Source organism: Semicossyphus pulcher, unplaced genomic scaffold (assembly GCF_022749685.1).
Source record: "Semicossyphus pulcher isolate SPU_LCO1_2020_fin unplaced genomic scaffold, fSemPul1.0.p SCAF_52, whole genome shotgun sequence".
NCBI classification, from domain to species: domain Eukaryota; kingdom Metazoa; phylum Chordata; class Actinopteri; order Labriformes; family Labridae; genus Semicossyphus; species Semicossyphus pulcher.
This window is the reverse complement of record NW_027211729.1, coordinates 207,841-234,820: the sequence shown is the minus strand read 5'-3', so window position 1 is coordinate 234,820 and position 26,980 is coordinate 207,841. Positions and strand designations below refer to the sequence as shown.

The window sequence follows — 26,980 nt, the reverse complement described above, 5'->3', positions numbered from 1 at the left end:
CTCCTCCTCCTCTCCTGATGTATTCCCTCAGTAAACATGTTCCTAATGAGTTTATGTTCTCAGTCTCTAGTTTCAAGTCTTCTTCAACACACCAGAAAGAGGGGAGGGTTTAGGGCGGGCCTACCTGTGATTGACAGGTTGCTACTACTGTTTGTTTAAGCTTAGCGTTTGCTGACCCCTCGTTCCTCAGCTCCACCCCCTCATCCAAATATGGTCATTTCTGGTTCAGACAAAACAAGATGGCAACAGCCAAAACGTTACACACGAGACTTCATAACAAAGAGTGACATTACATGGCCATGCCCACGTTACATACAGTCTATGGTCAAACATTAGCATAGAAGCTTACTGCACGTCATTACAATAATCAGAGATAAAAGTACCAAGTACCAAGTACCAAGAGTACCACTGAGAACACAAGGAATACAAACTGAAACAGGTCAAACATCATGAATAACTTCTGTTTAAATAACATGAAATACACCTCTGTGTGTGTGTGTGTTTGTGTGTGTGTGTGTGTGTGTGTTTGTGTGTGTGTGTGTGTGTCTGTGTCTGTCTGTGACTGTGTCTGTAGCATAGACTGTATATATAGATGGACGACCTGACAGCTCCCTAACGGTGAAGCCAAACCCTCTCTATCGCCCCCTGCTGACTGGCTGCAGTATAGGTTATAAAGCCCGCCTCCTCCATGTTAACAGAATGGACATGAGTCAAACTATAAAATTAAAATACACGTGAAATACATTTTTCTCCTTCCTGCCTCCTACTGAACTCCAGAGTTTCCGTCCCACAGCAGCAGCAGCTGGCTGCCTGCCTGAGGCTCCAACTCCTGCAAGACACAACACAGGGACGAGAGTTAACGCGCTGTCAGTGCACCTGAAACTATCCATCACCTGCTCTCACAGACAGACAGACAGACAGACCTTCTATATCATATGAGTCACATGACTGCTCCCATCGCTCTGAAACAGCAGAGTCAATCCCATCACTGCTGCTCTGACTCACCTGTCCGTCCCTGCTGATCTGGACCTTCTTGTGGTCGTTCCAGGGGTTGAGGATGTGCTGGCTGCAGTGGAAGGGGAGGCTCTCTCTGTGGATCCAGTCCACACTGAACACTCCCCCCAGACCCATGAAGCTCCAGTCCTGACAGCTGACCCTGCTGACGGCCGACGTCATGCGAGCGCAGCCCTGAGAGGAAGCGTTCGGAGCTTCAGTCTGGTCTTTAAATACAGGTGTGTGTACATTACAGACAGCAGAGTGTGGTTTACCTGGAAGTGTCCAGATCCCTGCACAGAGAAGATGAGGATGATGATGCTGTTCTCCATGAAGGCCTGGCTCAGTCTGCTCTCGTTGGAGGATGTGGTGGACCAGATGCCTCTCTGCTGGGAGATCTCAATGTTCCTCATGTTGCTGCTCTTCATGATGAAGTATCTCATCGAAGAGAACACCTGCTGAGGAGACACCGAATGTGACACCTGCGGGAAACAAAAGGATGAAATTACTGTTAAGACAGAAACTGGTCAAATTAAAGCTGTCAGTCAGAAACTGGCAGGGCTGACACAGGGCGGGCACAGGGCAGACACAGGGCAGACACAGGGCAGACACAGGGCAGACAGAGGGCGGACACAGGGCGGACACAGGGCGGACACAGGGCGGACAGAGGGCTGACACAGGGCGGACAGAGGGCGGACAGAGGGCAGACAGAGGGCTGACACAGGTCGGACACAGGGCGGACAGAGGGCGGACACAGGGCGGACACAGGGCGGACAGAGGGCGGACAGAGGGCGGACAGAGGGCGGGCAGAGGGCGGACACAGGGCGGACAGAGGGCGGACACAGGGCGGACAGAGGGCGGACACAGGGCGGACACAGGGCGGACACAGGGCGGACACAGGGCGGACAGAGGGCGGGCAGAGGGCGGGCAGAGGGCGGGCAGAGGGCGGACACGGGGCGGACAGAGGGCGGACACGGGGCGGACAGAGGGCGGACACGGGGCGGACAGAGGGCTGACACGGGGCGGACAGAGGGCGGACACGGGGCGGACAGAGGGCGGACAGAGGGCGGGCAGAGCGCGGACAGAGGGCGGGCAGAGGGCGGGCGGACACAGGGCGGACACAGGGCGGACACAGGGCGGACAGAGGGTGGACACAGGGCAGACACAGGGCTGACACAGGGCGGACAGAGGGCGGACACAGGGCGGGCAGACACAGGGCGGACACAGGGCGGACACAGGGCGGGCAGACACAGGGCGGACAGAGGGCGGACAGAGGGCGGACACAGGGCGGGCAGACACAGGGCGGACAGAGGGCGGACAGAGGGCGGACACAGGGCGGACACAGGGCGGACAGAGGGCGGACACAGGGCGGACACAGGGCGGACACAGGGCGGGCACAGGGCGGGCACAGGGCGGGCACAGGGCTGACACAGGGCGGACAGAGGGCGGACACAGGGCAGACACAGGGCGGACAGAGGGCGGACACAGGGCAGACACAGGGCGGACAGAGGGCGGACAGAGGGCGGACACAGGGCGGACACAGGGCAGACACAGGGCGGACACAGGGCGGGCACAGGGCTCTTCGGCTGCTGCAGGCTCTTCAGAAGAGACAGACTCACACTGCTGCAGCTGATCTGAGGTCAGTGTTAAACATACTGAAAACCAGGTGTGTATTCTTAAATGTACTTGGCCACATGTACACCATAAATACTTAGAATAATTTTTACTTCTATCTGTGTTAATGTGACCGACAGTTTGATCAGTGTCAGTTCAAACTGAAAACTGGTTTGGGCTGGTTTATAAAGTGTGTCATCATGTAGTTTCTCCAGCAGGGGGCGCTCTGACTCCACAGTTCCCCCTCAACACTGTCTGCAGCTCATGAAGCAGAGACTCCACAGAACCAGCTGATGTATCTGTCATCTGCTTTTTAGAACTTTTTAACCTCATGTGATCAGGCAGCAGTGTGCAGTCTGCTCTGCATCCCTCTGCTTATCTCTGCTGCAGGACATATTAACACTACAAGCGTGACACACCTCGACCTCTGACCAAACTGTCAGAGGTCCCTTTGCATTGTGGGTAATGCAGGCGCCAGGTTTTAATAAGGGAGACGACTGTGTGGAATCAAAGAGGATCTTTGTGCTGCTGCATCGAGTGTTTTTAAACTGTTACAGACCTGAGGCACTGACAGGAGGTTATCATCACACACAGATTAAACACATAAAGGTCATTTTAAAGGTCATTATTAGCACCTTTCCTGAGGAGGGGGGACCGGGGCTCTCAGAGGGACTGTCCAGGAACACAGAGGAGGAGCTGCCGGAGGAGGGGGGGTCATCACAGAGCGGGTTCTCCTCTCTGCTGTGAGACTTCATGTGACGTCCTGAAGCTGCTGGAGTCCTGCACGACCTGAGGAGAGGACAGAGTCACCTTTACCAAACACTCTGTGTCACCTGTCCACACAGACTGAACCTGGACGTTTACAGGTGTTCATCAGTCTGTGAGTCAGTGAACCTGCTGAGGAGAGGGACAGAGGAGTCGGGGGGGGACATGATCATGCGTCGTCTCTGGACAGTCAGACAGGAAACCACATCACACTGCAGTATAAATACATGTCCTCTTCACACCTGTCAGGTGTGGAGTGGGGGTGCAGGTTGGAGTTCTTCGCAGCAGACTGGAGTCCCTCCTCTGATGACATGAGCCGGGGTCTCTGACCAATCCCTGTGGGCTGCTGAAGCCCCGCCTCCTGCTCCTCTGCTGCCAGCACCTGAGGGTCAAAGGTCAGAGATGCAGACGTTAACACACAGTGTCAGTACAGGTCACTGACAGCCTCTACAGACCACACTCTACTGTATGCTGCCTCAGTATGGTTTATGTGTTGTTGTCTGTCTTCTTCCTGTCTAACCACATCAAACAGAGAGGACGACGTACAGACACCAGCGTCCTGATGATGGCCTCGTCCTGTTGGCTCCAGGGCTTTGACGGACACCTGATCCTCCTGATGAACAGATTCTGCCACTTCTGCCTCAGCTCAAACACCAGACCTGCAGCCTGGATGACACAGCAGCACAGGAGAGTGTGTGTGAGAAGGACACACGGCAGCACAGGAGAGTGTGTGAGAGAAGGACACACGGCAGCACAGGAGAGTGTGTGTGAGAAGGACACACGGCAGCACAGGAGAGTGTGTGAGAGAAGGACACACGGCAGCACAGGAGAGTGTGTGTGAGAAGGACACACGGCAGCACAGGAGAGTGTGTGAGAGAAGGACACACGGCAGCACAGGAGAGTGTGTGTGAGAAGGACACACGGCAGCACAGGAGAGTGTGTGTGAGAAGGACACACGGCAGCACAGGAGAGTGTGTGTGAGAAGGACACACGGCAGCACAGGAGAGTGTGCGTGAGAAGGACACACGGCAGCACAGGAGAGTGTGTGTGAGAAGGACACACAGGAACAAACGTCACGAGACGTTCCCTCACCTCACTGTCTGACTGGAACACCAGCCAGTCATCAACCTTCATCTCAGTCAGCTCCTCTGCCTCACTGTCACTGACGTCCTCCAGAGGACTGTCTGCAGGAGAGCACACACACAGAGACACACTGAGTCTACACACAGGGACACACACACACACACACACACACACACACACACACACACAGGGACACACTGAGACACACAGAGTCTACACACACACACACACACACACACACAGACACACAGACACACAGACACACACACACACTGAGCCTACAAACACACACACGTGCTGGTTCATTGTCGCATCACATCCAGCATGTGTGTTTAGTTCGGGGCAGCGCACCACAAAGTGTGCACTGAAGTTTCTATCATCGTGTAAATACATGTGACCTTTTAAAGACACAGACACAGACATGGGGCATGGGTGCGTGCTGCATGGAGAACACCTGTGAACTCCCCCTTCAGGTGGTTCTGAGTGAACTAAGGATGTAATGAGCCATCAGGGCTGTTTCTTTTCTCCCAGCAGAAGTTCAACATGTCCCGTCTGTTGGCCTTTAGTCAAACTCACATCATCAATGACATGCATGAGTCTGTCGGTCACCTGTGTCTTTGTCTGCAGCAGGTTCCTGCAGGGGGGAGTCAGGTAGTCTGGAACAGCCTCCAAATATGGCCACCGTGATGGGAGTGACCACAGAGCAGCAGCGGACGCTCGCCATCCTGTGACTTCGACTCATCTCGTCGTAGATCAGCCAGTCTGTGGGCAGGGTCCTGGAGGAGCGGCCTGAGTCGCTCTGCACAGAACAGACCCAACACAACACCCCGGTTATACTAAAGTAAAGTGTGACATCATCAGTACGAAGCTGTTTCAAATAATGATCAATAACAGATTTAAAGTGTCTCTGACATTATATAACAGCAGCCCGCTCTGCTTCATGCTCCAGGTTCACATTAAACAGAACAGGGCCTTTATTTCTATAATATACTCCACATTATTTTAAGCACTAAATACAACTCTGTTTAAAATGTCTGCTGTTGCTCTTTAATGCAAACAAACTTATTGAATGACTGCAGCTCGACCTGATTCTCAATGCAACCTCTGTGTTTAAACAGCCCGTATCAGAGAGCGCACTGTTATTCCAGCAGCTCTTTGGATCAGAGCAACATTTGAGAAAGTGATTGTTCACACGTCTGTCAGAGTTCTGTTGACACCAAGAACCCTGTACATCCTTTATCTCTGTGCAGAAACACAGAGGTTCATCATATCTGTCTTAACGTTAGTCCTGGGTGAATACATAGATGCAGCACTGCTCCTCTGAGCATGCTCAGTGGACAGAAGGTGAGCTCAGGTGGTCTCACCTCCTTGTTCTGGGCCGGGCTCAGGATGGATGTCGGGTGGAAGTGGAGCTTCTTCTCTCTGTTGCTGGACAGCAGGGAGGTCTCCTGGTTCACGTGCACCAGGTTTGGGTACATGCCGGCCACCAGGGCGGCCTTCACCACGGCCCAGTTCTCAGAGTTCAGGTTCACTTCCCGGATATCACTGCCCCCCCGAGCTCGCACGAAACCTGCAGGACAGACAGGTTTTCATATGAGTCTTCATTCATTCACTTTTTCTGTTATTCATTCACAGTCAGTCCTCATTCATTCAACAAACACCATTAACATGCGAAGTGTCCTGACAGTGCAGACCTCCACATCTGAACCTTTATTTTACAAGGCTTTTATTTTGAAGGACTGTTGGACTCCTCTAACCAAGCGGCCGTGCCAGCACACAGTGTGGTAATGTAGTGTGGACTGAGACGTAAATATGAGGGTGATGAGCTGACCGATAGCCCGTAGCTGTCCCAGCAGCTGCGTCCTCATGCCAAGGATCATGTCCATGGTGGCCTGAGACAGGAAGTTCTTCTCACAGAAAGTCCTCTCCCAGCCGTCACTGCGGGCCTTCTGCCACAACTGGAAACACACACAGGACAAAAACATGCAGTCATGCTGGTCACTACTTTCTGTATCATGATGTTACTGAATTCACAGTTTTTCTGGAGCCAGCAGTGACCATATTTGGACAAGAGGGAGGAGCTGCATTGGAGGGAGGGGTCAGCAAACACTAAGTTAGCAAAGCTAAACAGTCTGTGGCTAATTCGTTAGCTGCTAATGAGCTAGCTAACATCATGTGGAGAACAGCTGACCGGAGCTCAGAGAGACAGACTGCTGCTCACACACCTTCACCTCTGATGGGACAGGTGCTCACTGTGGAGCCAGACTCAAGAAGATCGAGGACAAGCAACACCTGGAAGGCTCTGAGCAGGGCCATGTGGTACCTGAAGGTGCTGGAGGTGAGGTGTGTACGTGGAGGTGAGGTGTGTGCCTGGAGGTGAGGTGTGTACCTGGAGGTGTGTGCCTGGAGGTGTGTGCCTGGAGGTGAGGTGTGTGCCTGGAGGTGAGGTGTGTACCTGGAGGTGAGGTGTGTACCTGGAAGGCTCTGAGCAGAGCCATGTGGTCGCTGAAGGTGCTGGAGGTGAGGTGTGTACCTAGAGGTGAGGTGTGTATTGGAGGTGTGTACCTGGAGGTGAGGTGTGTACCTGGAGGTGTGTACCTGGAGGTGAGGTGTGTACTTGGAGGTGTGTGCCTGGAGGGGAGGTGTGTACCTGGAGGTGAGGTATGTACCTGGAGGTGAGGTGTGTACTTGGAGGTGTGTACCTGGAGGTGAGGTGTGTACCTGGAGGTGAGGTGTGTACTTGGAGGTGTGTACCTGGAGGTGAGGTGTGTACCTGGAGGTGAGGTATGTACCTGGAGGTGAGGTGTGTACTTGGAGGTGTGTACCTGGAGGGGAGGTGTGTACCTGGAGGTGAGGTATGTACCTGGAGGTGTGTACCTGGAGGGGAGGTGTGTACCTGGAGGTGAGGTATGTACCTGGAAGGCTCTGAGCAGAGCCATGTGGTCGCTGAAGGTGGTGGCGGTGAAGCGTTTGCGGCACTGCAGTGCAGCTCGTTTCTGGGCGCTCTGTGCGGGCAGGACGAACGGGTCTCTGTAGGCCAGTGTGCAGGCGATGGTCAGGACTGGATCCAGACACTTCAGAACCACAGCACACAAAACCATCTTCCCCAGGTGAGGCTCCACAGGTAGATCAGCCAGGTGGTAGCCCAGGTCAGTCAGGTCCTCGTGCGGGTCCATGGCATCGATTGTCTGAGGAGGGAGGAGGTCAGTATGAACTCAGTGTGTGTGTATTCTGCGTGTGTATCACAGGTGGTGTGTGTGTGTTTACTTTGAGCATGTGCACAGCGTTCCTGATGGCGTGAGCGGGAGGAGGCTGAGGAGCTTTAGACAAGAACTCAGCGACCGGACAGGAGGAGGGAGCCAGCAGTTTGGTCTGCAGACACAGATCCTAACAACACACAGCATATATTATTATACATGACCGTCATTACATCATCATTACATCATCATTACATCATCATTACATCATCATCAGTGTGCGACAGGTTTAAAGATCACTGTGCTCATCCACGTTTACTTCAGTCTGCACTTATCCGTTCACTGCTGTAACCACGGTAACTCTCTGATGTCTCCTGATGTCACATGCAGGTAGCTCCCAATGGCCTCCAGGTTTTATTCTCATACAGTCTGCTGACTAAAGAGGCCAATCAATCACATTTTCCATGTACCTACCTGACGTCAGGTGTGGAGTTACCACACAGACTTCTCATACAGCAGCACTAGCAACACTAACCTGCAGAGGCATCCTGAGCAGCTGTGGGACCTGAAACTCCAGCATGTTGTTGAACCGGAGTCGACTGAAGAGGTGGAAGCAGATCCCGGGTCTGCAGCGTCCAGCTCTGTGGACACACACACACAGTCGCAGTGTTAATGTGACTCACACAGGTGTATATCAGAGGGTCACACAGCAGCTGACAGGTAACGTGATTAGAGGGTACATGTCGTGGTTACCTCCCCTTCCTCTGCAGAGCGCTGGCTTTAGAGATCCACACCGTCTTCAACATAGACACGTGACTGAGGGTGTCGAAGGATTTCTATAACAGGAAGCATATTAATCACTTCATTATGACCACATGACTTCATGCTTCACCTGTGCTGTCATGTGACCGTACCTCTTTGACCTTTCCTGAGTCGATCACAAACAACACATCGTTGATGGTGATGCTTGTCTCTGCGATGTTGGTGGAAAGAATCTGAGAGGATGCAACAGAGAAAACTTAAGTGAGGATATAGTACAGTGTGATACTCTGTGCTATAAGACAGTGTGTGTGTGTGTGTGTGTGCGTGTGCGTGTGTGTTCGGCGTGCGTGTGTGTAATGAGAACATTTGGTTCTGGATGGTGTAAACCTTCTCGTCCTGCGGTGAACGTGTGTCATTAAAAACTCACGATCTTCCTGACACCAGGCGGAGACGTCTTCATGGCTTTCTTCTGATCTGAAGTCTGCATGTCAGAGTGCAGAGTGAACACCTGGTACCTGAGAGGCACACACCTGTCAGAGGCACACTGAACCGCACTGCTACAGGAACGACACCATACACTGATATATCTGATGTCTTAATGACTCCATGACTGTTGAATGAAGACGTCCTGGTAAACACGTGTGTCTGCAGAGGCCAGTGCTCTCACTGTACGAACAGAGTCCATCTCACCTGTCGGAGTGGAGGGAGAATCTCTTATCATCGTAGAGGATTCGATCTCTGAGAGACACGATCTCATCGTATCCAGGAAGAAAAATCAGGACAGCACCTGAACAACAGGAAACAGGTAACATTATAAAGGGTCTGTGACTGTGGCTTGTTTTCAGTGTTGATTCATTGATTACTTGTTTAGTCTTTAAAATGTCAGATAATGGTGATCAGATGTTGATCAGATACAAATGTTTGTCTTGTCCACAGCTCCTAGATGTTCAGCTTCCTGTCACAGAGGAGGACAGATCCAGAACACGTGAACCCGCTGACGCAGAGACTCTGAATCTGTCTCACCGTCGGTGGAGGTGGAGCAGATGTTGAGCAGCAGGTCCATGATGAGGTCCAGGTCCACCCTCTCATCATCGAAGCTGTGGTGGTACAGTTTGAGTAACTCCTGCTCCTCTGTGCTCAGCTCTGCTCCTCCACACTGCACCAGAGGCGACTCGTCCAGACCGGCCTGTCCCAAAGGACTGCACACAGAGACACAGCGTTCAGAAACACGGCGTTCATGTTTCTACTTTCAGGAATGTTGTGAGATATAAATATGAATAATGTCAGATTGTTGCTCTTCTATTTAACATGATTCTTCATTAATCATTCTGCTTTAGTGACTCTGACCACATTTTAGTTCTAATAATATAAAGCCTTAGACAATACATCACAACAAGCAGAACGACTGTGTTGAGCTGGTGGAACAGCAGCAGTCGTGAGGGTCAACATGTCCTGCCATTAGCAAGAAGAACAAAACTCATGTCATCCTCAGCATCACTGTTAGATGGGTGTTTTTATTCAGGTAGTTCTCCAGCATGAAAGACTCAGCTGAGTTTCTAACTTATTTAAAGTCCTGTTATCGTCCAAAGAGCTGTACTCGTGTTGCAGCTCTGCCTGATCATGTCACACTCACATGGAGGACTTGAGCAGGTCCACAGCGTCTGTCTGCTGGAAGTGTTCCGCAAAGTCCAACGCCGTCCTGAAAGAGGCGATTAAACACTTGTGAGCCTGAAGGAATATTTAAACACACAGAGACACACAGCGACCTCTCTGGACTCTAACAGGACATCAGCTCTGCACAGGAGCATGTTGGAGGTCCTACCATCCGTTAGATGCCTTTGTGTTGATGTCTGCTCCCATGTTCAGCAGCTGCTCCATCTGAGAGAGGAAGCCTCGGCCTGCTGCCACCATCAGAGGGGTGGAGCCCGTCTTACTGTGCCTGTAGTCCACTAAAGAACACATGCTCAGTATCATTAATACATCCAGTCATGCTCCATGTTTAACCCAGCACAGCATCAGCTGTTACAGTGTGACGTGTTGGACACACTGCCCCCTGACCTGTGTGTGTGACAGACCAGCTGTGGCTCAGAGGTCTGCGCCAACAGCAGTCCTGTGTGGACAGCAGACATCTATCACAGTATGTTTATGTCACAGGTGTGTACAGGTGATAATAACATGCTGAAGTTACTGTAGGGGATAAAACCAGCTGATACAAATAAAGCTACATGTTGAAAGATGTTCTTTCATCAGAGCAACATGAGAGGAAGCATCAACGTGAAGGTGTGTGTGTAACCTGTGAATGAACCCTGGACTGATCAGATGAATGGATTACTGTTACCGTTGACGCTCTCGTAGAGGATGAGGTTGAACAGCTGCGTGAAAGCTTCCTGGTCTTCATGGAGGAAGATTCTGGAGAGGCAGGCGTCCATCTCCTTCTGAAGCCACGGCTCCACCTGCTCCGCTCCCACCTGAGACACACCACACACTCAGCTTTAACACAGTTACACACAGCTACACACAACACAACTACACACACAGCAGGCTGAAGGAGCCACACACACCTCCCTCACATCAGCTCTGCAAAAAATATAAACAAGATAAACTTCCTCTACACGACTGAGGGGACACATTCAAACGCTAGGACAGCACATTAGCATGCTAGCTACTGGTAGGACAGCACATTAGCATGCTAGCTACTGGTAGGACAGCACATTAGCATGCTAGCTACTGGTAGGACAGCACATTAGCATGCTAGCTACTGGTAGGGCAGCACATTAGCATGCTAGCTACTGGTAGGACAGCACATTAACTTCATGTGGAGGTAAACTGATGATGAAGCTGTAGCATCCACTCGTCTCTCTCTCTCTGTCCTCTCGTCTCTCTCTTGTCTCTCTCTCATCTCTCTCCGTCCTCTCGTCTCTCTCGTCTCTCTCTCATCTCTCTCCGTCCTCTCGTCTCTCTCTTGTCTCTCTCTCGTCTCTCTCTGTCCTCTCTTGTCTCTCTCTGTCCTCTCTCGTCTCTCTCTTGTCTCTCTCTCGTCTCTCTCTGTCCTCTCTTGTCTCTTTCTTGTCTCTCTCTCGTCTCTCTCTGTCCTCTCTCGTCTCTCTCTTGTCTCTCTCTCATCTCTCTCCGTCCTCTCGTCTCTCTCTCGTCTCTCTCTCATCTCTCTCTTGTCTCTCTCTCATCTCTCTCTTGTCTCTCTCTCGTCTCTCTCTGTCCTCTCGTCTCTCTCTTGTCTCTCTCTCGTCTCTCTCTGTCCTCTAGTCTCTCTCTGTCCTCTCGTCTCTCTCTGTCCTCTCGTCTCTCTCTCGTCTCTCTCTGTCCTCTCGTCTCTCTCTTGTCTCTCTCTCATCTCTCTCCGTCCTCTCGTCTCTCTCTTGTCTCTCTCTCATCTCTCTCTGTCCTCTCGACTCATTGGTCTCTCTCTCATCTCTCTCTGTCCTCTCTCGTCTCTCTCTCGTCTCTCTCTCGTCTCTCTCTGTCCTCTCGTCTCTCTCGTCCTCTCTCGTCTCTCTCTGTCCTCTCGTCTCTCTCTCATCTCTCTCTGTCCTCTCATCTCTCTCTGTCCTCTCGTCTCTCTCTGTCCTCTCATCTCTCTCTGTCCTCTCGTCTCTCTCGTCTCTCTCTGTCCTCTCATCTCTCTCTGTCCTCTCGTCTCTCTCGTCTCTCTCTGTCCTCTCGTCTCTCTCTGTCCTCTCGTCTCTCTCTCATCTCTCTCTGTCCTCTCGTCTCTCTCTCATCTCTCTCTGTCCTCTCGTCTCATTGGTCTCTCTCTCATCTCTCTCTGTCCTCTCGTCTCATTGGTCTCTCTCTCGTCTCTCTCTGTCCTCTTGTCTCTCTCCTGTCTCTCTCTCATCTCTCTCTGTCCTCTCTTGTCTCTCTCTCATCTCTCTCTTGTCTCTCTCTCATCTCTCTCTCATCTCTCTCTCATCTCTCTCTGTCCTCTCGTCTCATTGGTCTCTCTCGTCTCTCTCTGTCCTCTCGTCTCTCTCTCGTCTCTCTCTGTCCTCTAGTCTCTCTCTGTCCTCTCGTCTCTCTCTGTCCTCTCGTCTCTCTCTCGTCTCTCTCTGTCCTCTCGTCTCTCTCTGTCCTCTCGTCTCTCTCTCATCTCTCTCTGTCCTCTCGTCTCTCTCTCATCTCTCTCTGTCCTCTCGTCTCATTGGTCTCTCTCTCATCTCTCTCTGTCCTCTCGTCTCTCTCTTGTCTCTCTCTCGTCTCTCTCTGTCCTCTTGTCTCTCTACTGTCTCTCTCTCATCTCTCTCTGTCCTCTCTTGTCTCTCTCTCATCTCTCTCTTGTCTCTCTCTCATCTCTCTCTCATCTCTCTCTGTCCTCTCGTCTCATTGGTCTCTCTCGTCTCTCTCTGTCCTCTCGTCTCTCTCTCGTCTCTCTCTGTCCTCTAGTCTCTCTCTGTCCTCTCGTCTCTCTCTGTCCTCTCGTCTCTCTCTGTCCTCTCGTCTCTCTCTCGTCTCTCTCTGTTCTCTCGACTCTCTCTTGTCTCTCTCTCATCTCTCTCCGTCCTCTCGTCTCTCTCTTGTCTCTCTCTCATCTCTCTCTGTCCTCTCGACTCATTGGTCTCTCTCTCATCTCTCTCTGTCCTCTCTCGTCTCTCTCTCGTCTCTCTCTCGTCTCTCTCTGTCCTCTCGTCTCTCTCTGTCCTCTCGTCTCTCTCGTCCTCTCTCGTCTCTCTCTGTCCTCTCGTCTCTCTCTCATCTCTCTCTGTCCTCTCATCTCTCTCTGTCCTCTCGTCTCTCTCTCGTCTCTCTCTGTCCTCTCGTCTCTCTCTCGTCCTCTCTCGTCTCTCTCTGTCCTCTCGTCTCTCTCTGTCCTCTCGTCTCTCTCTCATCTCTCTCTGTCCTCTCGTCTCTCTCTCGTCTCTCTCTGTCCTCTCGTCTCTCTCTCGTCTCTCTCTGTCCTCTCGTCTCTCTCTCGTCTCTCTCTGTCCTCTCGTCTCTCTCTTGTCTCTCTCTCATCTCTCTCTGTCCTCTCGTCTCTCTCTGTCCTCTCGTCTCTCTCTGTCCTCTCGTCTCTCTCTCATCTCTCTCTGTCCTCTCGTCTCTCTCTCGTCTCTCTCTGTCCTCTCGTCTCTCTCTCGTCTCTCTCTGTCCTCTCGTCTCTCTCTGTCCTCTCGTCTCTCTCTCATCTCTCTCTGTCCTCTCGTCTCTCTCTCATCTCTCTCTGTCCTCTCGTCTCTCTCTCGTCTCTCTCTGTCCTCTCGTCTCTCTCTCGTCTCTCTCTGTCCTCTCGTCTCTCTCTTGTCTCTCTCTCATCTCTCTCTGTCCTCTCGACTCATTGGTCTCTCTCTCATCTCTCTCTGTCCTCTCGACTCATTGGTCTCTCTCTCATCTCTCTCTGTCCTCTCTCGTCTCTCTCTCGTCTCTCTCTCTCTGTCCTCTCTCATCTCTCTCTGTCCTCTCGTCTCTCTCTGTCGTCTCGTCTCTCTCTCATCTCTCTCTCTGTCCTCTCTCATCTCTCTCTCATCTCTCTCTGTCCTCTCGTCTCTCTCTCGTCTCTCTCTCGTCTCTCTCTCGTCTCTCTCGTCTCTCTCTGTCCTCTCGTCTCTCTCTGTCCTCTCGTCTCTCTCTCGTCTCTCTCTCGTCTCTCTCTCGTCTCTCTCTCGTCTCTCTCGTCTCTCTCTCGTCTCTCTCTCGTCTCTCTCGTCTCTCTCTGTCCTCTCGTCTCTCTCTCGTCTCTCTCTCTCTCGTTGAATCATTTTCCTCTTAAGTTTTTTGGTTTTCTTCTATTTTTCTTTTCTCGTGTTCATGTATTCATGTCTTGTCCTCTTCTCTCGTGTCTGTTGTCTTCTTGTCTTGATTTTTGACCTTTTTTAATACTTAGTGAGGTGTGTGCGTGTGTGTGCGTGTACCGTCTGGTTGGAGCCGTCTCCTCGGTCCAGCAGGAGGTCCTGAGCAGCAGAGTGAGGACTGGTCCGTCCCTCCACAGCTGATCTGTTCTCCACAGCTTTACACCACTCAGTCAGGTGTTTCTGCCTCTGCTCTTCTGACAGGAGAACACCACATGAACACACACACACACACACACACACACACACACACACACACACACACACACACACACACACACACAGGAGGAGATGAAGAGAGGATGGAGGCTGTGATTTATCATCCAGTTCAGAAGACAAGGCTATTCAACTGGCGGCCCGCGGGCCACATCTGGCCCTTTTTAATTTTTCTCTGGCCCGCGAGAAGCTGCCGACACATCCAGCTGGTGTCTGCAACATGATCAACATTACTAAGGTGATGAACATCCAGTGTTTCCCCTGCAGGCTTTACATCGATGGTCCACCCAGGTACATTAACAGCTGCCACGGATTATTGACGACCCATTTTAGCATTTGATCAATTTGGGTTTGGGTTTTTTTTCACCTGTGATCGAATTATAGCCGCCATTCTCCGCTCGCGCTGTCCCTCCTGCTCCTGTTCACTGTGACACACGCTCTGCTGCGTATGCGCGCACACGGGAGAGGATTGTTGTGGGACCTGTCCTTTTTAATGCCGTTTGTTTCCTGAGTGACGCTGGTTGTATGTGATGTCATTCGTTAACGCCAACACGTTGGTTACGCTCGTTTCAATACACCAGGAAATTATCTACAAACGACCTCCACAGTCACCTGCTGTTGTGAAACAGACTGCAGGTGGAAAACTGGCGACTTCATGAAACGTACAGCTGATGGAGAAAGTCGACAGAGCGGACACACGCACAGGAAGAGACAGAGAGAGGCAGGACACACTCTGTGTGTGTGTGAAGACAGGAGGTGTGTGTGTGTGTGTGTGCGCGCGCGCGCGTGCGTGTGTGTGTATCTTATATGAGTTTATATATGTATATATGTATCAGTATATAAATGTCACCTGTGCTGCAGAAAAAGTCCCATCACCCGACTTTTAGCAAACCATCAGAATCAGAACGCCTGTAAGTGGACCGAAGCCGACCAAGTAACAAACACAGATAATTATTGTTTCGTTATAACTCAGTGGAGAAGGAATATTACATCGCTAGTTTATTTTATTATTATTGAAATCTATAAACATTATACTGTAAATGCAGGTGTGTGTGTGTGTGTGTGTGTGTGTGTGTGTGTGTGGTCATGTGGCCCACTTGCTGAACTCTGTCATAGGGGCTACTTACTTCTCTGAGTGTCCTCCTCGTACGTCTTCATGTCAGTGCTGTTGAAGCCGGTCAGCCTCAGGATGTCCTCCAGGAACAGCTCCTTCACCTCAAACTGTCGACCTTTCACTAAACACCAAGACAATACTCTTCATTCATAATAAATATATATACATCTCAATACATCTCGCTACACGCACACGCACACGCACTCTGTGTGTAATGGATGTTCCTGAAGGGACGTGTGTGCGCTGCAGGGTCTCTCTCTCTTTTTAAAGCTGTGTGATCTTTGTGTTACATATTTTGGGAGCGTGCTGGGCTCCTTCTTTGACCTGTCAACCTTTGAACCCTGGGCTGTTAGTTCAGCCAAAGTCAGAAACGCCGTCAGTTTGCATGATTTATTGATTTATTGATAAGAGAGAATCTTGATTGGCTCTGGGGGATGGTGACACTGAACAAAGGATGGAATGAGCCGCAGTGTAAATATCACACTGTGCCTCTGCTATTGTTCTTGCTCTGATTTGTACTTAAAGTAAAGGTGCTCTGAATTTTACAACAACAGATCCCATCATGCTCTGGGGGATGCAAACAGGAAGTATGAAGGGTTTAAAGCCTGCAATAAACAATGTCATGTGAAGTTCCCTCTGAGCTGTTTCTACCTGTACACACTCTCGCAGGTAAAGGTGAGCCTCTTGTTTCAGGTGTGAGTGATGTCTGTGTGTTACGGAGGCTGTTTAGTGTCCTTGAGGTTAGAATGTAGACCACATGTTGTTACTGAAACATCACATGATGTCTTCTTCTCTATCCTTCCCCTTGTTTCTAAAGATGCCTCACATCTACAGACAGACAGACAGACAGACAGTGACTCACGCTTGATGATGGGGCAGTTTCCAAAGTAGTTGAGGAACAGGTCGACATCCAGAGCAGCACTGGACAGGATCAGTTTCAGAGTGGGGATCTTCTGAAGGATGTCTCGCATCTTAATGAGCAGGAAGTCCGTCAGACCGTCGCGCTCGTGCACCTCGTCCTGGACACACAGGAAGTGTTTAAATATGTTCCTCCTGGGTCAAACGTGTGTCTCTAATAGAGCAGGATGACTGAGTGATGTTTCTCTGTGTATCTGCTGCTCACCACGATGACGTGTGTGACGCTGGTCAGGCTGGCGTCTCCAGACATCAGCGTCCTGAGGAAGACTCCGCTGGTGCAGAAGGTCAGACGCGTCTTTGGGGAGACCCTGAGAGGTCAGAGTCAAGTGAATTCTGCTGCTGGTTTGATGTCTGACAGCGCTCAAACATTAGGACAAGCTGCAGTTTTCCTTTTAGCTTACATTCTCAAATGCACATCTCACAACTGAGGACAAACTTTTCGTTCCAAAACCAGATTCACAAAGTGCATCCAAAGTAAGAGAGGAAGCAGCTGATCATTCATCGGCCGCATGTGTGTGTGTGTTATTGTGTATGAGTGTGTACACATTTGGAAGCAGATCTTTGTGTTTAACCTAAATATAAATGTTCTTGATTTACTTCAAACTGAAGTGTTTTCTCTCAGAGTAGATGATCACCATCAGGAGCGTTACAGGTGTTACAGGTGCGTACCTGCTCTCCAGTCTGATGTGGTAGCCCACGGTCTGGCCCACGTGCTCTCCTCTCTCTGCAGCAACTCGCTCGGCCACAGCGATGGCAGCCAGTCGTCGGGGCTGGGTGCAGAAGATCTTGCAGGGCTCCTTCATCCTGCTGCACTCATCCAGCACGAACTGAGGGATCTGACAGAGAGCTTCCATATAAAGCTTATGTCTGTCTGTCTGTCAGTTATTAGAGATTCAGTCAGGACCAGAGTGTTGGACCACCTGTCTCAGACTCACCTGTGTGGTCTTCCCCGAGCCGGTCTCTCCCAGCACCAGCAGCACCCTGTGCTCTCTGATGAGCGTGAGGATCTCCTCCTGTCGTTCATGGACGGGCAGAGAGCGTCTGAAGGCGTCCAGCTCAGAGGGACTCCTCCTCCGAGGCACCATGGGGATCCCGTTATTCAAACGCCCGTTCGCTCTGTTCCGGTCACAGCCGTCTGAGGAGAGACAGTATCACCTGTAAAACACACCTGATGACCTCACACTCAGGTGTTTCTCACCTCTGCAGACATGGGACTGTGGTTGGGGTCCTGACATACACATGATTATGAACCCCTCAGCAGTCCCACAGTCTCTTTCACTCACCGGACTCTGCAGTCAGAGACACGCTGCTCTGTTTCCAGGCCTGCAGCTCCACACGCTCCTTGCTGACGATGGGAAACCTCTGCAGCAGGCTGCGGATGAAGTACAGTGAACTGTGGGAGAGAGTGAGGGGCATGGTGGGCCGAGGTTTGTCTGAACCGTCCTTCTTCCTGATGGTGAGGAAGCGCTTTGGTCCTTTCCTGAAACACAAGGAGACATGTTTCTGTCATCGACTGATTTATGTTCACGAAGCATCGAGAGCTCATTTTCTACTGTTGGTCCTATTGAAGACGTTAAACCTGGCTCTGAGTTCTTACTCCCACCCCTCTGTGAGAGTCAGAGTGACTTTGTGAAAGTCATTTTCTGTTCTAGTCGTACTTTAAAACTCCTTCTCAGAGTGACAGTCAGCAGGTCCTGCAGGAGGAACTCACCCTTTGCTCTTGGAGATGTACCCGAGGGACTGAGCCATTCGATGGATGAAAGCTCGCTCGGTGCTGGTCAACGAGGTGGAAAACTCCATCTCTGCTCGGTCAGGGAGAGGAAACGGAATTTTAGAACCATGAAGAGCTCCTGCTCACACTGGCACCAGTACAATAACTAATCCTTTACTGACAAAGTCACATGCGGTTACTTCCTAATGTAAAGCAGCTGGTACCTTTCTCATCACTGTAGCGAAACCTCTCCAGAGAGAGGTTCACTGCGATCTTCACTTCCTCATCGATGTGGATCTCTTTCAGGCCGCTGGAGCTGGAACCCCTGTTTGATGTTTTCTGGCTCCTGGACGGTTTCCGTGAGGCGGAGCCAGCGTTCGACATGATGCCCTGAAACACAACAACAGTTTAACACAGAGTTCACCCACACACAGACAGGTGTCTATTACCTGCTGCACACTGCTGAATGAACCCAGAACTAAAGTAAAACGAAACTCAAACACACTTTAACGTGCATCAAGTGGAAGGTCCTGACGTCAGCTGACAGTTTGACACGTTTCATTTTTTACTCCTTTTTGTATCATATTTATGCTCATATTAGGGATTAATACAACTTCAACAACTACCAAATACTCATCAGAACATCACATGCCGTTACAGTGTGTGATGTATAAAGAAATATAATAGAGATGTTCTGATATTTCATCACGTTATTGCACAAAATAACACTTCACTATGAAGTACTATCTGTCCAACCTCAGTACTGTTCAGTCACCGACAGAATACATACGTTGAATACTTCAGATAGTTTACATGTTTGTTTATGAGTTTGTTTTTTCTGACTAAAGATTTTATACTATTTCATTATTTATTCTTACATGAATGTTTGTGTTCAGATTTAAAGCTCCTGTATTTGAGAGGTTTTGGATGAAATCATCTATAATGCTTTCTGTGATTGAGCATTCATGTACCATACAGTAAATGTTTTCGGACATGTGAATAAAAACACACTATATTCCCTCTTATAAAGGACATGAAGAGGAGTTTTAATAACTGTGTCCACATTAGTCCAACACAACATGATACACTAATAAAAAGCTATCATGGTACAAACAGTATAAACCACAGTTTACATTGAACCATAGTATACACTCATATGACCCCTGCCCTACAGCACAGCACATCTTTCACATGTAGCATCGTGACACGACTAAACTTATATCACAGTACCGTCCTTTCAAACCACTAAACAGAGTCTCTGTGCTTCTTACCAGACTGACTGACACTGCAGAGGAGAGAGGGATTAATATTACAGTTAATTTGATGGATTTATAGTCACATTATATTGGTGGATTTGTAATAGAGTTAATGTGTTGTCTTTTCAGAGGATAACTGTCCATACATACAGAGCAGCAGAAACAAACATGAGTTACACTTGTAGAGAAGAATTACTGAGCGTGTCCGTTAATGACAGACTATTTCTATCTGTACAATAGAACGATAAATCAGTGTATGTTCTAACATAACAGGCATTGTTGTGATGGGACGTTAGCTAACTCTGCTTCTAATCAGCTTCCACAAGTTCCTGCTGTTTCATTTCACTGGTAACGAAACACAAAGCTAACTTAGCTAACGTTAGCTAACAATAGCTAAGTTAGCTGCTGACCGAGTCAGAGACACGTCGCGGTGATAAAACTGTAGCTAGCTTTAAAGCTCACCTCGTCTTCAATCTAATAAAGTGATGTACTGTGCCTTGTTCAGTGAAGAGCTTCAGCGGTGCTTTTTTTAAACGCGCAGCACCCGGTCAGGTTAAAGGGACGGACTCCGCTGAAATGTTCCGCGCATGCGTGCTCTGCTACCGGCGACGGTGCTGTCAACATCCGGCCTGAAAGTAAAAGTGTAATTATTGTAATCTTCAGAAGGAAAATAAACTAAAACTGTTATATATCTTATGGTATGTGTTTAATATTCTGTAGGTTAGATATAAAATATTTCTTTTAGAGGCTGACTGGTTCGTTTATTAGAAATTATCTTTTTTATTAAAAGAAGGATATTGAGAAAACTTGTTTTGAAATTGTTTAATTTATAAGGAAAATACTACATCAAGTTTTTTAGGCCTTCATGACACCCCTAAACTATAGGTGTTTTTGTCTTTGTCGGCATGTATTTAAATGCCTTATTTTTAAAGAAAGTAAAATGTTTGATACAATTATCCTTTTTAACTCTTGTTCGGAGCATAATAAGGAAACAGATGAGAGTGAAAAAACAACTTTATTCATATTCACATTTAAAGACAAAACAAGAAGAACCATCTGTACAATCAGTACCAAGGAACCAACAGTGACAGAAAGAAGTTTACTCTGTTTATAATTCTATGAAACTGTTTTCAGCTCTCGTTGTGACAGCAGCCTTGATGTTTGTGAATGATTCATGTTCACAGTAATCTACCTTAGTGCTGCTCAATGACTGAAAACCTCTAAAAGAAATCTGAAGAGGAGTTTAAACGTTTAAACTCTGCAGAACAAAAAGGTCCTGAAATCATGAACACCAAACGCACAACTGGAGAAAGATGTGGCCGATTGCTTTAAGGCAGATTACAGAAACATGAAGTCAAAACAGCTGAAACATTACAATCAAATATTAAATCATATTGATTTTGTATTCTCCTTTTGAAACTGTGAATGAGACCATTAAAAGGTTAAAATTCAACTTCACGACCCTGACTCTTTTATTTGCTTCTGATTAGAAGAAAGACTGAACAGTGAACGTCATGTGTGAATGAAACTTGCAGTTAAACTTGTTCCTCATGTATTTGGAATCAGTTTAATGGTTTGATAATCAGTTTGGTGAAGAAGCCGATAACTATAAATATCCATTTTGTGGCACTCAAATGGAAGAATGGAGGAAATTTATATCCCATCTTAAAACCTATTAAACATGGAAACTTTAACTTTACTGGCAGAGTTTAGAATCACAGCTGAATCATATTAACTGTAATCTCACATGTGCTTAAAATTCATTTAGCTGTTTAAAAGACTGAAGTTTAAACTGAGCCGTCCTCTCCCTCTGATCTCTGAGATCTCTGTGCGTCATCTCCTGCAGGATGAAGCATACCTTTAATATTGAATAAGTATTAAAGTCAGGACTCTGACAGACTGAAGTCAGAGCTCTGAGTTTCATAAAGTCTGAAACATTCACCAACAAAGTCAAACACCTGCATGGCAGCATACTGTGTCCGTGAGAGATTACCCCCCCCTGTAGGAGGGACAGGTGCTCAGTAACATCCTCTGCACTGTGAAGCTGTTCCAGGAGAAACGTCAGCTGTCAGTAGTCGAAACACTTCATGATGGCGTCTCTGTCGAACTTGAAGTTGAGGAAAGTTTTTGAGGACAGAAGCTGCTCACAGACTTTCTGCTGACTGGAGCAGCAGGGAGACACGTCTGAGGAACAGACACACACAGGAACAGGAAGTGGGTTAAAACCTAGTTATAGTAATGTCATATTCCAGTAGATATAATGCTTACTGTTAAACAAATCTGTGTTGATTAAAAATACTCTAAATTAAAACTGAAAATTACTAATGTACTTAAGTTCCTTAAAGCCAGACATGGCGAACACACCTCTGTCAAAAGTGTCCTGCAGTCGTCGGGGCTGGAGTTTTTTATCGTCTTTCTGCAGAGAGAAGAAGAGAGAGCATTTCTGATACGCACTTTAAACATGAGCTCCTCTCTGTAGGTGTCTCTCTGACACGTCGCTGGTGCATCACAGTGAGCTGAAACGTGAATCAGAAACAAACATGTTGAATTGTACTCACTAATATTTTGACCTGCAGGCTGTTTCCATTCTCACTGTTCCCCTTCTTCACATACGGAGAGTCCTGACTCTTCTTCCCGTTTCCTTTCACATTCTGGTTCTACAACAACAACCGAGAACAACAGAGTGCAGTGAAGCCAGCTGTTAGCTGATGCTAACATGTAGCCTAGCTGCAGATGCTGCTGTTAAATGATGGTTAACTGAAGCAGAGTCAGGGTTCTGACAAAACAGCAGGAAAATAGAGTTTATAGCACGTGGGTCCTCCCCCCGGTTTCTTATAGATCTGCATGTTAAACGTGGATCACTCATCAGGTCGGGAATATAAATATGACGGTCTTTCTCACCTGGCTCTGCTCGTACTGGCTCAGCTGGCTCACAGCTTTCTGCTGCTTGTGTTTCGTCCATCCGTCAACAGGAAATGATTCAGTACCTGCGAGGCGACGGGATTTAGACCTGAGAGGAAAAACAGAGATTCTGTTGTGTTATGAAACAGATCCAACGAGGGAAATGATAGCAAGGGGCGAGAGACAACCAGACAGGGCGAGAGAGGACCTGCAGGGCAAGGGAGAACCAGACAGGGCGGAGGGGACCTGCAGGGCGAGAGAGGACCAGACAGGACGAGAGAGGACCTGCAGGGCGAGAGAGGACCTGACAGGGCGAGAGAGGACCAGACAGGGCGAGAGAGGACCTGCAGGGTGAGAGAGGACCAGACAGGGCGAGAGAGGACCAGACAGGGCGAGAGAGGACCTGCAGGGCGAGAGAGGACCAGACAGGGCGAGAGAGGACCTGCAGGGCGAGAGAGGACCAGACAGGGCGAGAGAGGACCTGCAGGGCGAGAGAGGACCTGCAGGGCGAGAGAGGACCAGACAGGGTGAGGGAGGACCAGACAGGGCGAGAGAGGACCAGACAGGGTGAGAGAGGACCTGCAGGGCGAGAGAGGACCAGAAAGGGCGAGAGAGGACCAGACAGGGCAAGAGAGGACCAGACAGGGTGAGAGAGGACCTGCAGGGTGAGGGAGACCCAGACAGGGCGAGAGAGAACCTGCAGGGTGAGATAGGACCTGACAGGGCGAGAGAGGACCTGCAGGGCGAGGGAGAACCAGACAGGGCGAGAGAGGACCAGACAGGGCGAGAGAGGACCAGACAGGGCGAGAGAGAACCTGCAGGGCGAGAGACAACCAGACAGGGCGAGAGAGGACCAGACAGGGCGAGAGAGAACCTGCAGGGCGAGATAGGACCTGACAGGGCGAGAGAGGCCCTGCAGGGCGAGGGAGAAACAGACAGGGCGAGAGAGGACCTGCAGGGCGAGAGACAACCAGACAGGGCGAGAGAGGACCAGACAGGGCGATAGAGGACCTGACAGGGCGAGAGAGGACCTGCAGGGCGAGAGAGGACCTGCAGGGTGAAGGAGACCCAGACAGGGCGATAGAGAACCTGCAGGGCGAGAGAGGACCAGACAGGGCGAGAGAGAACCTGCAGGGCGAGATAGGACCTGCAGGGTGAAGGAGACCCAGACAGGGCGAGAGAGAACCTGACAGGGCGAGAGAGGACCTGCAGGGCGAGGGAGGACCTGCAGGGCGAGAGAGGACCTGCAGGGCGAGGGAGAACCAGACAGGGCGAGAGAGGACCTGGCAGGGCGAGAGAGGACCTGGCAGGGCGAGAGAGGACCTGCAGGGCGAGAGAGGACCTGTGTGTGTACCTGTCTGAGGGTTTGCAGGGAGTGTTGCTGTTAGTGAAGTCCTCGTCGCTGTCCGTTGACTCTCCCTTCAGCCTGCTGATCCATTCTCTCAGAGGTCTGCAGGACACACACACACGCACGCACACATGCGCACACACACACACACACACGCACGCACACACACGCGCACACACACACACACACACACACACACGCACGCACACACGCGCACACACACGCACGCACACACACGCACGCACACACGCGCACACGCACACACACACACACACACACACACACACACACACAGTTACTCTGACATGTACTCCAGGTCACATGTTACTGCCTGCAGCTGTACAACATGATTCTTCCTCTGGTGACAGACTGAATAATGATATAAAACTACTGAATGTGTTCCTCGCACACACTCACCTGATGAACGGGATCGCCATGAAGAACCTGTTGGGGGCGAGTCCGAGTTTGGACTTTGGGGTCATGTCGTTCCTGTGACACGGCAGCTTCTCGATGGGAAACCACTCGATGTTCTACGAGAACACGAGAGAACCAGGACATCATGAGTGTTTCTGTAGGAACAGAGAGATATATTCATCTGTAGAAACACGTACCCTGATCTCCTTCCTGGTCTTGGGGTTGAACTTGGTGTCTTTGGACACTCCTGGGATGATGTAGAGTCGGACCAGCTGGTCTGTGATCTTCTGCTCGATGTAAACGTCTTTACAGATACGGTTCTTAATGTCGAAGCCCGTCTCCTCCATCACCTGAAAACACCTCAGGTTCTTTAATATGACCTTCAAACACTGGTTAAACATGGCTCTAAATGCATTTAGTGAACATCACCTCTCGCACTGCACAATCATGAGGAGCTTCATCCTCGTTTACTTTCCCCTTTGGAAAACCCCAGCCGGACTTGGCCAGGTAGCCCTGAACCAGCAGTGCCTGAGGAGAGAGGAAACAGCTCCATCAGGGTCGGCCATCTTTGAGACTCCTTCTACTCTGTCCTGGTGCCTGCCTGCTTAACATGAGGGTTAAAGCTTTGATAGAAAAACACCAACCTTATAGTGATCATTGTGGGTCTCATTATTGTAGCTCTGACCATCATTTCTATCATCAACACTGAACACAAACCACTCGCTCAGCTTTAACAGTGTTTCCATTCCATGCAGTGTGAATGTCACAGATAGACGTGATCTAAGACACACTGTCACCACTTGAAGTTACTTAACAGAAGCTTTTGATGTGAGGGTGTGCACAAACTCACGTTTTCCAGAGACTCATCCAGAATGATTGCTCCGTACGTGGGGACGCCCATCTTATACTCCTTCCACTGCTCCAGAACCTTCTGCACGTCCTCCCCATGAGGCAGCAGGAAGGGACAGTGCTGGAAGAGTTCATAGCTGTCAAGGAAATAACGTCTAACCTGAAAGACCTCGAGCTGCTGATCCAGAGGTTACAATACATCTAAAGTTTGTGTTCCGGATGTTTGCAGCGACTGTGTCGATCACTTTATGTAAAACATAAGCATATCATTAAAATCAGGTAATGTAGCATGTGTATCTCCAGGTGAGGATATCAGCCTTGGCGAAGTCTCTGATGCCGCAGTGAGGAGCTCCTGGAGTGTTCTGCATACAGAAGTCCAGGTAGAACCAGTGAGCCAGCTCGATCTGGAAACACACTCTGATGGCGTTATCTCTCTCCTCACTGGGGATGTGAAGGATGAACCGACTGCACGCGCGCACACACACACACACACACACGCGCGCACACACACACACACACACACACACACACAGACACCAAATGTAAAATCTGTACAATAAAACACACAAGCTCTGCCTTAAGTTTGTCATGTCATAAGTTGATAATGTGCCGGTGTTGTTAGCCATGTCAGAAACTCTCTGATTATAACTAAGGTCAGAGTTAAAGGTCAGAGGTCAGGGCCTCTAACTTTGACTTAAACATGGTGATCAGAATATTAGAAACAGTCCAGCACAAACTCTGCTGTAACTACGAGCACAGAGCGAAAACATATTCACAAGATCTAGTGTCCACAAAAACCCACATCTATGATTCCTAAAAGTTAACTTCATGGGCGAACAGGTTGGATTAGACCGAACAGGTGTATCTGGTAACGTGGACATTGAGGGTACATATCGACTGTGTGTAACAGTATGAATAAACAGACTGTCCGTGTTTAATTCTGATATAAATTCGCTCTGCTCTATTTTCTCTGCTGTTTGTTTGTATGACTGTAAATCTGGTACTTATAACGTGACTTTGATGTATGTTGTACACTTATATGTACTTTCTCTGCGTTTATAATGATAAACAATGATGAATGTTTCATGCTGATTTATCTGAAATAGACTGCATCAAAAAACCTGAGATAACATCCTATTTTATGCGTCGTAGACAGAGATGGTTTAGTCTTTTCTTACAGCGATAGTTATAAAACTCCATCACAGTTATTACTGTTGAATTTGAAGCGTAATAACACCCAGACATCGATGCTAGATGTCCGGTTACCTGCAGAGGTCGTCCAGCACTCCGGAGGGGATCTCCACTCTTTTTGTCTCCATGTTGGCAGAAAACATCGTGACTGTGTCTCAGAACAAACAGCTGAAACAGCCATAAGAGACGAAAACTACAGCCCCATGTTCCCCGGAGAGGATCACAGCTTTACATTAATGTTAGCTACACGAAAAAAGCTAAAATCAACTGAAAACTGTTGTTGTTCCTCCACCGGGAAGTGGACGCTCTGTATGTTGTTAATGATGCGTTCACGGAACATGGGAGAAAAAGGTCTCGCTATACTTCACGTCTTCTTGCTCTTGCACGTCCTAACCCTAACAGAGATGATCCTAAGAGGAAAAAGGTGTTTGTGTCAGGATTAAAATACTCTGCAGTTACATTATAACATTATACCCATTAAATCGGGTCTCTGATTGAAATGACACATTTTCACACTTTAAGCTCTTCTTAAAACAATGTGAAAAGGGATTTTCCTGGCGTGGGATAATTACAATTTATATTATCTTATATAGAGTCGACATGTTAAAATGTTCCTATGAATCTGAGTTTATCTGTCGTAAAGACGTCTTTAAAGTTCACGCGAATTTGAATTTGCAAGTCTGACTCTCAAAATTATGATAACTCCTCCGCGACGTAAAAGCAGCATAGGTTTATAAACGGAAGTTAGTCATCCAATCAATTGTTCAGGATGAAGGCGCGAGTTCACTAGACGGGACACTATTGGTCCATTTGTCTGTCAGTCATCCGACACCCGCAGAGAAACGTA

At 49.1% G+C, this 26,980-nt stretch overlaps 2 protein-coding genes across 4 annotated transcripts; both read right to left on the bottom strand.

The window, feature by feature from the left end:
* Window positions 1-87: 87 nt before the first annotated feature.
* Window positions 88-19,985, bottom strand: ythdc2 (YTH domain containing 2). Of its 2 annotated transcripts, none has more exons than XM_069682195.1 (31): window positions 19,893-19,985; window positions 18,399-18,564; window positions 18,175-18,265; window positions 17,747-17,943; window positions 17,399-17,598; window positions 17,133-17,299; window positions 16,669-16,771; window positions 16,408-16,564; window positions 15,559-15,666; window positions 14,279-14,412; window positions 10,753-10,882; window positions 10,237-10,363; window positions 10,048-10,113; window positions 9,438-9,613; window positions 9,105-9,201; window positions 8,842-8,929; window positions 8,567-8,647; window positions 8,406-8,488; window positions 8,188-8,293; window positions 7,723-7,842; window positions 7,371-7,643; window positions 6,287-6,413; window positions 5,820-6,025; window positions 5,065-5,254; window positions 4,465-4,556; window positions 3,919-4,038; window positions 3,615-3,754; window positions 3,243-3,396; window positions 1,269-1,475; window positions 1,006-1,188; window positions 88-829 (listed from the first exon to the last, which is right to left on the bottom strand). In XM_069682195.1, exons 2-31 carry the CDS (start codon window positions 18,556-18,558, stop codon window positions 764-766), a joined length of 4,149 nt encoding a protein of 1,382 aa, XP_069538296.1. In that variant the 5' UTR covers window positions 18,559-18,564; window positions 19,893-19,985; the 3' UTR covers window positions 88-763. The 2 variants fall into 2 exon arrangements, with proteins under 2 accessions (XP_069538296.1, XP_069538297.1); XM_069682196.1 differs by having other exon boundaries at window positions 14,279-14,409.
* A 443-nt stretch (window positions 19,986-20,428) lies between these two features.
* Window positions 20,429-26,454, bottom strand: dcp2 (decapping mRNA 2). 2 transcript variants are annotated; one of them, XR_011309501.1, is made up of 12 exons: window positions 26,209-26,454; window positions 25,256-25,407; window positions 24,944-25,071; window positions 24,523-24,621; window positions 24,291-24,443; window positions 24,097-24,209; window positions 23,686-23,781; window positions 22,332-22,440; window positions 21,989-22,087; window positions 21,795-21,846; window positions 21,389-21,614; window positions 20,429-21,270 (listed from the first exon to the last, which is right to left on the bottom strand). XR_011309501.1 is itself a non-coding variant. In XM_069682204.1 (11 exons), the coding sequence occupies exons 1-11, from the start codon at window positions 26,274-26,276 to the stop codon at window positions 21,499-21,501; spliced, it is 1,185 nt and encodes a 394-aa protein (XP_069538305.1). In that variant the 5' UTR covers window positions 26,277-26,454; the 3' UTR covers window positions 20,429-21,498. The 2 variants fall into 2 exon arrangements, 1 of the variants encoding a protein (XP_069538305.1); XM_069682204.1 differs by having other exon boundaries at window positions 20,429-21,614.
* Between the last annotated feature and the right edge of the window lie 526 nt (window positions 26,455-26,980).